General features: G+C 65.1%; 3 protein-coding genes across 3 annotated transcripts; 2 read left to right on the top strand and 1 right to left on the bottom strand.

The window, feature by feature from the left end:
- The first annotated feature begins 369 nt into the window (after nucleotides 1-369).
- Nucleotides 370-1,482, top strand: EMIHUDRAFT_366477 (hypothetical protein). The gene is made up of 2 exons (XM_005780311.1): nucleotides 370-1,203; nucleotides 1,274-1,482. Exons 1-2 carry the CDS (start codon nucleotides 453-455, stop codon nucleotides 1,453-1,455), a joined length of 933 nt encoding a protein of 310 aa, XP_005780368.1. The 5' UTR covers nucleotides 370-452; the 3' UTR covers nucleotides 1,456-1,482.
- Nucleotides 1,483-4,088: 2,606 nt separating this feature from the next.
- On the bottom strand, nucleotides 4,089-7,020 carry EMIHUDRAFT_366471 (hypothetical protein; the record flags this gene model as incomplete). Its single annotated transcript, XM_005780310.1, has 2 exons — nucleotides 6,982-7,020; nucleotides 4,089-4,612 (listed from the first exon to the last, which is right to left on the bottom strand). A coding segment is annotated over exon 2 (502 nt), but the record flags the coding sequence as incomplete, so codon positions are not given.
- Nucleotides 7,021-10,479: 3,459 nt separating this feature from the next.
- Nucleotides 10,480-10,748, top strand: EMIHUDRAFT_235397 (hypothetical protein; the record flags this gene model as incomplete). The annotated part of the gene is made up of 1 exon (XM_005780309.1): nucleotides 10,480-10,748. A coding segment is annotated over one exon (269 nt), but the record flags the coding sequence as incomplete, so codon positions are not given.
- Between the last annotated feature and the right edge of the window lie 75 nt (nucleotides 10,749-10,823).

Below are 10,823 nucleotides of genomic sequence, written 5' to 3'. Positions count from 1 at the left end.
GGCATTAGATCGCCACGCCGCCCCTCCCCGGGAAGTGGGGCCAGCTCACTTCGATCGAGGACTCGCGCCCGCCCCCGCGGTCTCTCTATCGTCCTCGGCTCGTCCGTACGTCCCGACTCTACTCGCAAAGGCCGCGCCAGCTCATCTCTCACCCTCTCCGACAGCTGACCCCAAGCCCCCCCCGGGGCCCTCCGTCCGGCCTCGGCCCCCCGGCCCGCCGGCGGAACCGTTATCGCATTGCGGCAACTCCCCTCCCCCAGCACCTCCTCCCGGGTACTCCAGCCTCCGGCGGGGCGGTTCCGGATCCCCCAGGTTATTCCGATCGGGTCCGTACGTGGCGGCCCCGTCGGCGGCGGGGTACTTAGAGGAAATGTCCGCTTTCTCGTTATTCCTCGATCCTCTAGCGTCGGCACACGTCGCTTGCCTCTGGCGCCTCCTGAGCCCACGGCCTCATGCTGCCTCGACTGCAAGGCCCCTCCGCGCTGACGCTGCAGGGAGAGCTCGTGCTGCGCATCGTCGCCGCGCAGGACATCGCGAACCCACCTTCCGGGAGCGCGCTGGGCCAGCCGACCTGGCTTCTGCAGCTTACCGACGGCGCCGAGTGCTGCACCGCCTTTGAGTGGTCGCCGCTGCCGGCGCTGCACGAAGCGGGCGCGGATCAGCTCCTCGCCGTCGGCGCCGCGCTACGCCTCATCAACTGCCGCGTCTCGGGTGGCATCCTCCTGCTCGAGCCCGCGACGACATCGCTGCTCGGAACAGACGACTCCGCCGACGCACCGGCAGCGCCTCCCGCGCTGGCAGCCGAGTGGCCCGAGTGCCTGCTGGCGGCGGCGGCCGGCGGCGCGAAGCCGCCGCGTTTCGAGCACTATCGCGCCACGGGCTCGGCCTCCGCAATCGACGACTCGCCTGCCATGCTGCCGCCGCCGCCGCGGCCGCTGCCGCCGCCGCAGAAAGAGCAGAAACAGGAGACGCAGCAGCAGCAGCAGCAGCAGCAGCAGCAGCAGCAGCCGGAGCAGCCGAAGCAGCCGAAGCAGCAGCAACAACAGTTGCGACAGCAGCAGCAGCAGCAGCAGCAGCCGAAGCAGCCGAAGCAGCAGCTGAGGCAGCAGCAGCAGCAGCAGCAACGACAGCAGCAGGCGCTGCCGCCGCGACCGGCGGCCTCGCTGATCGATGAGGCGCTCCTGCAGCAGCTTCTCTCCACCGGCCTCTCCCCATCGCAGAGTTGCGCTCGCGGCTATGTACCGCGTCTCTTCACACCTGCGGTTGTGAACAGGCCTCTCCCTCGCAGAGGTGCACGCGGAGCTCGGCTTGCCGCCCCCCGAGGCCACGGGCGGCGCGAGAGGAGGCGCGGCCGCGCGCGAACGAGAGGGCTCCCGCGGAGGGCGTGGCCGGTCGGGGAGGGGGGGCGCGAGGCCCGGCGGGCTGATTGGTCGAAAGCAACAGCCGTTTATGTAGAGCTCACCACATGGCTCTCGGCCGCGCATCGCCCCCAAAAGTCGCAGCGGCACATACATACCTCATGCGACACCTCACATACGGCTCTATGCGTTCGCACGAAACACCTCCCTTTTCTTCTCGCGATGGGGGTTGGGGGGGGGGGGGGACATTGTGCAGTAAGTTGGTAAGGTAAGGTAATAAGGTAAACTTCTCCACAGCACACACGAGGTGGTGGGGCAAGGGGGGGCAACCCTCGCGTCTCCACGTCTAACGACAGGAGCCCCACGGCATTCAAAGTGCAAGGCCCGGTGCGCGTGGGTGAGCGGTGTGTGTGTGTGTGTGTGTGTGTGTGTGTGTGTGTGTGTGTGTGTGTGTGTGTGTGTGTGTGTGTGTGTGTGTGTGTGTGTGTGTGTGTGTGTGTGTGTGTGTGTGTGTGTGTGTGTGTGTGTGTGTGTGTGTGTGTGTGTGTGTGTGTGTGTGCGTGTGTGTGTGTGTGTGCGTGTGTGTGTGTGTGTGTGTCACGTCACTGCATCCTCTGCCGGTTCCTCCCGTCGCCTCTTCTTTGCGTCGAATGTGCAGTGCGGGCAGGCTCACGCTCCACGCAGGTCCGCGCAAGCCATCTAGCATGGGAGGACTAGTTGCAGTCTAGCCGCGCCTTCTCGAGCACAGTGCGGAGGTCGTGCAGGTGCTGCGCGTGGTCGCTGATCGGGCGTGTCGTGATTGCATCGTCGAGCTCCTCGACCCACTCGTTGAGGACGAACCTGCGAACGAGATTACCCGAGATCACCTCACGGACGACGGCGTCGGCAAGGCTCCAGCAGAGGAAGCGGGCGCCGGTGGAGTGCCGCCGCTCCTGCAGCCGCTCCTGCACACAAGGAAGGTAGAGGTACGGTCGGTGAACTTCTCCACACCGTACTAGTTGGTGGGCCGCACGGGCCAGGCAACCCTCGCGACGCCACGTCCAAAGACAGGAGCCCCCCCCCCCCCTCTCCCCCGCGCATGAAGAGAGTGGAAGGCCCCTATTGTGCGTAGCGGCTCCTGCAAGCAGCGGCGCTGCTCCGACAGCAGCTCGTCGAGCCTAAGGGTGAATGAATGGGCACGGTCAACTCTGAGACACGATGAAGAGGACAAGTTGGCACGTCGTCGAGCCTGAGTCGATGGTTAGCTCGCCTGACTACTTTGATCATTGTGATGGGGCTGCCCCGACAGTCTTTTGTCAGGCCGGCTCCCGCTGGTGCGCGCGGAGCGGACGGCGGAGACGAGGAGGTCGTCGCCTAATCATTGGGACCGTTCCACATGACCTGTGCCGCCCTGTTGGTGTGGAGAGTGACGGCTCGGGCAGCCCGTTTGCAGGTGGAAGGCTCTACGAGTCTGACGGCGACATGGTCGGCACCAAAGGTCCAACGGCCAAGGACGTGGTTTCACTGCGCGACTGAGGACTGTGGGCTTGGAACCACCCCAATTCTCCACCTCAGCTACGACACATGCGTTGCGTGCTTTTTTCTAGGGTTGCCTAACGTTAATTTGGGGCCTAACAGTTGCGCTATTGTTGGCTGAAATCCTCAACGTTGTTCAAGTGTTCTCCCCAGCCCAAGCTGTTACTGTTTGTTACTGTTGTTACTGTTGTTCAGCGGCCAGCAAGCAGAAAATGGCAAAAAACCCGGGTAAAACCCGAAAATACCTGGGATTTTCCGGGTATTTTCGGGTATTACCCGCACTGGACACTAGAGATCGTCGTGGGTCACTGCCAGGCCTTCCTTATTGTTGTTCAGCCGGCCTAACGTTAGCTACTGTTGTTGGGGGGCCCCCCACTGTTTTGCATCTGTTGTTACTGTCAGTATAATACTGTTAACACTAGCAACACTGTTCAGCTCTTAACGTTAGGCAACCCTACTTTTTTCTTTCCTCCCGAGAGTTAATTGTGGTTTCGGAAAGAGAATGATGTGGCGTCGCGGGAGCCCGATTAAAGCCGTACGTGGGAGGAATCCTACCAACCAGAGCAAGCAGACCCCAAGACGGTCTCATCGCGTGCACGGCCTACCCCCGGGAGTAGGGTAGGCGAAACAAATCTTACCCCTCGAGCGCTCCGATCGCCTCCGTCACCGCCGCCACGAGCCGCGACGCCTCCCCCTCGCTGCGCGGCCCGTCCCTCCGCCACCTCGCCGCGTCGTGGTGCCTCGCCGCGTTCGCCCAGATGCGCAGCGAGTGCAGCTGCCTCCGCAGCTCGGGCGGCAGGCCGCACTCGCGGTGCCAATAGTTGATGCGCTCCTCGAAGCCGTCGGGCGCCGCCGCAGAGCGCGAGGCGTACGCAGCGTCGAGGCGCGGCATCAGCGTGTTGAACGCCAGCAGCATGTTGCCCTGGATGCGCGCCTGCGCGTCGCCGGACGTGCGCATGCCGCGCACCTGCACCGAGAGTGGCGACGGCTCGTACCCGGTGGTGCGGGCGGCTGCCGCAGCGGCCTCGTCTCCAGGTGCCGGCGCAGCTTCTTCCATCCCCGCCCCGCCCTGCGCGCAAGACAGCAGCGCCCGGAGCGCCAGCAGCGCTTCGGGCAGCGTGCAGCGGTTGCGCAGGCTGTCGTGACAGAGGCTCTTCTGCCCGTCTCCCGCCTTGGCGAGGTCCTTGACAGCGCGCGCAGCAGCGGCGGTCCACCCCGCCGCCGCGTCTGCGACCTTGGACGCGTCGATGTTGGTCCAGAGCTCGTCGAACTCGTCCTCGCACCGGTCGGTGAGCTGCACCTCGGAGCGGCTGGTGAGGCAGACGAGGAGGGTGATGCCGATGGCGTAGCCGTCCGTCTTGCTCGAGTACTCGCCCCCCTTGATGATGGAGGGGCAGAGGTAGCCCGTGGTCATGTAAAGGGCGGCAGTCGAGCGGCAGCGGACCGACGCGTCCGGGCGCTGGTCCTTGGCGAAACCCGTGTCGGCGAGGACGGCGGTCAGCTTCTCGTCGAGCAGGATGTTGTCCGGCTTGACGTCGCGGTGTACGATGCCCTTCGAGTGGAGGTAGACGAGCGCCTCGGTCGCCTCGCACGCGACACGCACGCGCTGCCGCCACGTCAGCGGACTCGGCGGCTCTTCCATGCCCAGCCGCCGGAGCTGCGCCGCGCGGTCGGGATCCGAGATTCGCAGCCGCGCCTCGAGCGAGCCGCCGCGCATCAGCGGCGAGAGGAGGCAGACGCCGTCGGGCGAGAGGCAGTAGCCGAGCAGCGGCAGCAGGTGCGGGTGGCTCACCGCCTTGAGCAGCTTCACCTCGAGCTCTGCCCGCGACAAGCCGCCCGACTGGCCCGACTTGGCCCGCTTGACGACGAGCGGCAAGTGGCGCAGCTGCGGCGGCGCGGCGAGGGAGAGGTGGAGGTCGGCCGACGCCTCGTAGACGCGGCTGAATCCGCCGCTGCCAATCAGCTTGCCCTCCGCAAACCCATCGGTAGCCGCGGTGAGGTCCGACAAGGCTATCTCGACGGGCCGAGCAACAGCCGCCTCTTCCGCCGCGGCCGGTTCGGAGGCAACAGACAGAGTTTCCAGCTTCGACTCCGCCGCGCTCACCTCCTCGGCCAAGGCAGGCAGCGCGCCCACGTGCGGCCTGGCGGCGGCGATGCCCGCTCGGAGCGCGGAGGGGCTGTCCGCAGTGTCGAGCGACTTGAGCGCGCCCATCGCCGCGCCATGAGCCTTGCGCAGCCGCTGGCTCTCCCGCTTCCGCGACTCCTTGAGCTTGTCGCGCGCGCGCCTCGCCGCCGCCAGCACCGCCGGGCTCGCAAGGCCGCTGCACGCCTCCAGCGCACTCGCTAGGCCGACGTACGAGCCAGCAGCCACGGCCTGCTGCAGCGCCTCGTCCGCCGCGGCGATGGCGGCTGCGTCAGCGGGCGGAGGAGATGGGGCTGGCGGTGGGGTTGGCGGCGCCAGAGCGGCGGTGGCGCTGGGGCCAGGCGCCGCGTTGTCTGCCTCGCCGCTGCCGCTCTTCTTCTTCTTCTTCTTGCCCTTCTTGCTCTCCCTGGCGCGCTCCTCCTTCTCCGCCTCCTCCTCCGCCAGCAGCGCCTCGGCATGCCGCGCCGCAGTCGCCTCTGCCGCCGCTCTCTCCGCCTCCCTCGCCTCCGCCCCCGCAGCCCACGCCGCCTCCCTCGCCGCCTTCTCAGCCACCGCCTCCGCCGCCGCATGCTCCTCGATGGCGCGCATGCACTCGGCGTGGCCCTTCTCCTTGGCCAGCTGCAGCGCTGTCTTGCCGTTCTCAGCGCGCGCAGCCGTGTCTGCACCCGCCCGCAGCAAGCGCCGCATGACGGCGGGGTTGCCGGATATGGCGGCAGCCATCAGCGCGGTGCTGCCGTGGCTGTCCTGCGCTTTGACCTCCCCGCCGTGCTGCAGCAGCAAATCGACCACCCGCTCCTGGCCTTGCAAAATGGCGTCAATCAGCGCGGTGCGGCCGTTGCTGTCCTGCAGGTTGATCTCCGCGCCGTGCCGAATCAGCAGCTCGACAACCCGCTCGTGGCCTTCCTGGGCGGCGGTCATCAGCGCGGTGAAGCCGTTGCTCTTCTGCAGGTTGACCTCCGCGCCGTGCCGCATGAGCAAGTCGATCACACGCTCGTGGCCTTGGAAGGCGGCGCCCATCAACGCGGTGCCGCCGTCGCTGTCCTGCAGGTTGATCTCAGCGCCGCGCCGGAGCAGCAGCTCGACCACCCGCTCGTGGCCGTAGAAGGCGGCACCCGTCAGCAGCGTGAGGCCGCTCACCTCGCCTACCTCGTACGTCTCGTCGGCCCGCCCGCCACCCTCGAGCCACTCCAGAACCGCCGCCTCATCGCCTCGATGAGCCGCTGCGATGACCTCGTCGGAGAATGCCGTGGCACCGCTCGACGCCCGCTCCGCCGCAGCGGGCGACAGATTGCCCGGCCGCACCCGCACGCTCTCGCCGCCGCCCTCGAGCGCCACCGCGTACCGCCCGCCCTCAAAGCTCCGAGCCACGCCCCGCTGCCCGTTCAGCTCGGGGCGGGCAGAGAGGCCGCTGAGCTCGACTCGCTGCCCGAGCAGCGGCGCGTCCACAGCTGCCGCTGCCGCGCCCGAGGAAGCGCCGCCCGCCCCTACCCGGCCCTCCGCAGCCGCCTCCGCTGCCTCAGTCAAGATCTTGACGCACTCGGCGTGGCCCTTCTCCTTGGCAAGTTGCAGCGCCGTCTTGCCGCTCACAGTGCGCGCCGCCGCGTCTGCGCCCGCCCGCAGCAAGCGCCGCACGACGGCGGGGCAATTCCAGTAGGCGGCGGCCATCAGCGCGGTGCCGCCGCCGCTGTTCTGCAGGTCCTCAGCGCCGTGCCGAAGCAGCATGTCGACCACGCGCTCGTGGCCTTGGGTGGCGGCGAGCGTCAGCGCGGTGAGGCCGTCGCTGCTCTGCTGGTTCACTTTCGCGCCGCGCCGCAGCAGCAGCTCGACCACCCGCTCGTGGCCGTATTGGGCGGCGAACGTCAGCGCGGTGCCGCCGTTGCTAGTCTTCTTGTCGACCTCCGCGCCGTGCCGCATCAGCAGGTCGACCACCCGCTCGTGGCCTGCCTGGGCGGCGAACATCAGCAGCGTGAGGCCGCTCACCTTGCCTCTCTCGTACGTCGCGTCGACTCGCCCGCCGCCCTCGAGCCACGCCAGCACCGCCTTCTCCTCGCCACGCTCAGCCGCTAGCACGGCCGCGTCGGTGCAGCTCACATCGTTGGTGCAGCTCATGGAATCTGCACGCGCCATATGTGTTATCGTCTGGGTTGCGGCTCTAATGGGGTAGGGGTACGCTCGAATACTAAGCAAGAACTCAACTATGGCAAATCCTCACGCGTCACGGCTCTTTGAGGGGTAGGGGCCCCGTGACTTCTCTCGGTAGGAGGGGTCTAGGTTACCTCTACCTCTGAGGGCCTGCGGCCCTCTTGCCTTTACCTCTGGGCAGCCATGGGCCCCTTACCTCTACCTCTGAGCGACGGTGCCGTGATTTACCTGTGCGTGATCTCGCCTCGAGGATCTCGCGCGAGAGGCGAGTGATCTCTCGACACTCGAGTGATCTCGAGATGTTGAGATCTCGTACCTTTTTTTATTTAGCAGCCTCTGATGCTAGAATGAAACAAGCAAGCAGACACAACACACACACACACACACACACACACACACACACACACACACACACACACACACACACACACACACACACACACACACACACACACTCACACACACACACACACCACACACACACACACACACACACATCTTTCTCTCGGGCCCACAGACATCCCACGGTCACGACAGCTGAGTACTCCATGTCATGCACCATGTTGCATGTGCGAGAACGCAGACAGACGGCAGAGTCCACAGAGAAACGACTTTGGGGTGGTTGGTTCCTTCCTCCACTGCACTACGTCTCTCGCCTCACGTGGCTCGTGGGTGTCTCGATGGCGGACAGCGAAATTCCAGTCAGCAGTCTGAGTCAAACAAGTGGAGGACGTGTGACACGTACATAACATGCGTACACGAGCACACATGTGCAGCTGTCACCCCATCACCACAACACCCCCTCGGCGGCGCATGGCAAACTCGATGCAAGTGCCGTCCGAGTGCTGAATGTTGGGCTCGCGGTAGTAGATGCCATGCGTCTTGTTGATGGCGCGCATGAGCTTCTCGACCGCGGCCTCGGGAGCATCGGTCGAAGGCAGGTAGTCTCTCGAGCCGTGCAGCTCCAGCAGCACCTGCATCCAAGAGGGCGGGAGGCGTGCCCGAGGAGCGAGGTCCGAGGTGTGGCCCCCAGCGAGGGGTTGCCGCTGAGGGGGAGGTGTGCAGCCGAGAAGATCTTGTGCGGAGAGGACTTACTTGCAGCCGCGGCTCCTGCTCGGGGCGCAGCTGGTGGACGAGGGGCTCGAGGACTCGCACCCCTCGCAGTCGCTCTTGAGGATGTCCACTCTCCGGCCGCGGTAGGTGAGCCAGTCAGGCATGGGCCATGGCTCTACCCGCAACTCTCTCGCTGACACGCGCACCCCGTCGACCTTACGATGCGCGCTGCGGTCGCATGCCTTCCCAAGTCATACGCCACGGCGTGCGATCTAGATTCAGCACACGCGCTTCTGCTCGCATACACTCATACAATGAATTGACATCTCCCATGAGGGCGAGTTAGGGCTAGCAGTAGGCAGCTAGCCTGTGAGGAGAGCGTCCATAGACAGCTCACAAGACCCCACACACGGTCTCGTCCATGCCTTGCGGCTGGCGGTGAGATTGCTAGAGGCGGAGCAAGCCTGCTCTAGCCTCACATGTTACTTCCTGTCGTCTGTTGTGTTGTTGTGCCCTTGTTTGTTCCTTTGGCAGATGGCACCTTGGAGTGCTGGGGGGGGCGACAGCTCGGAGAGGAACTTGTGGAGGAGCGCAGTAAGCTGTGTGGGGTTGAGCCGCTCGTCCTCAAGCCAATCGTTGGCCCGGGTAAGGCGGAGGAAACGCCGCCTGAATTCGGAGTGGACCCGTCCACTCTGAGTGCCAAAATTGGCGGCAAGAAAAGGCTTGACGCCGACGGTCTCGAGGACGAGCTTCTGAAGCTTCGGCCGGACTCCAGCAATGGTGGAGCGGATGGCGGCCAAAAGGGCAATGGAAGTGCCACCAGCGCCACTGATCTTGGCGGCCTTCTCGGCGCGGTAGATGGCCCGCAGTGCGTCGTCGGCAAAGAAGGACCTGAGAATCGCCTCGGCGAGGAGGGTGTCGACCCGCTTGTGGCTTGAGGACGCGTTGGGAGACAACGATCTCGGCCACAATAGCAGACTGTTTCTCACTGACCGACTTGTGGACAGCCACGACCTGCGCAAAGTCGTCGGCGGTGGGTGTGACTGACTGTCGTTGGCGACGAACTCGAGCAAGTCGGAAAAGTCACGCGGCTTGAGCTGCTTCAGCTCGTGGCGCGCGCAGCGCACCGCATCGGGGATGGTGCAGCAAACGGTGGGCGCAATGTTATCCATGTAGACAGCGCCATTCGTGATGAAGAAGAAGCCGATGCCGTCGGTGTCTTGCAGTCGGCTCCATTCGAGGAGAGTGGCTAGGTTCGCCGCGAGCCCGTCGAGGGCGGTGGCCGGAACGAACTTGCACTCCGTCATCATTGCATCAGCACTCTGTTTAGGCTTTAGCGCCTTGCAGGAGATCCCGAGTTTGGGAATGCTCCAAGTTTTTGGTGGGCGTGTCAGGCATGGCCTGAGCAGGGATAGCGTGTCGGGCTTCACAAAAGGGCTGACGCGACCAGTCAAGCCGCTGCCACGTGCAAGCCCCACCCACCCGGCTGGCGGGTGGACCTGGGGGCGTGCCGCCCTGCTTGCTCTAGGTGAAACGTCTAAAGGACGAAGATGCACGGAGGTGCGACCAACTCAGCACGACGGGCGGAGAAGCCAGGCACTAGACCAGCCAGGAAGGACTGAGAGTGTGAATGGAGGGACACGTCACGTGTGGTTCAGACGGCCACCACACAGGGATTTTAAGGAGAGGGGTGTGGTGCGCTAGCCGTCGCCCACCCTTGGGCGTCCGCCTCTTCCTATCTCTCTTCGCAGTCTCTCGCCGATTCTCGCTACCGGCCTATTCCCATATCACTTGGAGCACTTGGAGTGCAGTCATCAACCTCACATCCAGGGCCGGGGAGCTGAGAAGCGCACCCAGCGAGCCGGATGATCGGCATCGGGCTACGGGCTAGAGAGCCCTGACCCCTAGCTAGGGGGGGTGCGCATTCGCAGGGCAAGGGCCTTAAAGTAAACACGGGTCTCCGAGGGTTGGTTCTGCGCTTTGGGTGTCCCCTAGCGGCGGAACGCCCCCTCTACTCGGAGCTAGTAAACACCCGATCAATGGATAACTTTTTTATCCAAGCCGCCGAACTCGGGCGGGCGGCCGCTTCCCGAGCACGCTCAACAAGCGCGGCGGCTCCCCAGCTCAGGCGCGCGTCTAGCGCCGCAGCGCCGACACGCAACAAGTCGCCAAGCCGCGATCAGCCCCAGCGGCTGCTCAGCCTGGGGCTCACCGACGGCTGCGACCGCCGACCACCCTCCCCTCGCAGGCACCGCACCGACCGCAGCGATGCCCGACGAGAATGTGACCGAGGGACTGTCCGGATCCAAGGATGGCGAGGCGGCGCGGCAAAAGATGCAGATCAAATCCTTCACCGCGTGGGTCAACCTGCACCTCAAGCAGGCGGGCATGGCCGTCGAGAACCTCAAGACAGACTTTGGCGACGGGATCAAGCTGCTGCGCCTCGTCGAGATCATCTCCGAGGAGGAGCTCGGCAAGTACAACCAGAACCCGGTGTCCAAGTTCCAAAAGGTGGAGAACCTCAACATCCCTCTCAAGTGCGGCCGCGCCCCTCCCTCTCCTCCGCCCTCCACCTCCGCCGTCAGCCCAAATCCTCTTCCGCCGAGCGCACA

The sequence above is a fragment of the Emiliania huxleyi genome (genome assembly GCF_000372725.1).
Source record: "Emiliania huxleyi CCMP1516 chromosome Unknown EMIHUscaffold_218, whole genome shotgun sequence".
Taxonomy (NCBI): domain Eukaryota; phylum Haptophyta; order Isochrysidales; family Noelaerhabdaceae; genus Emiliania; species Emiliania huxleyi.
Note: the sequence above shows the minus strand (reverse complement) of the source record. Positions and strands in the feature narration are given on the sequence as shown.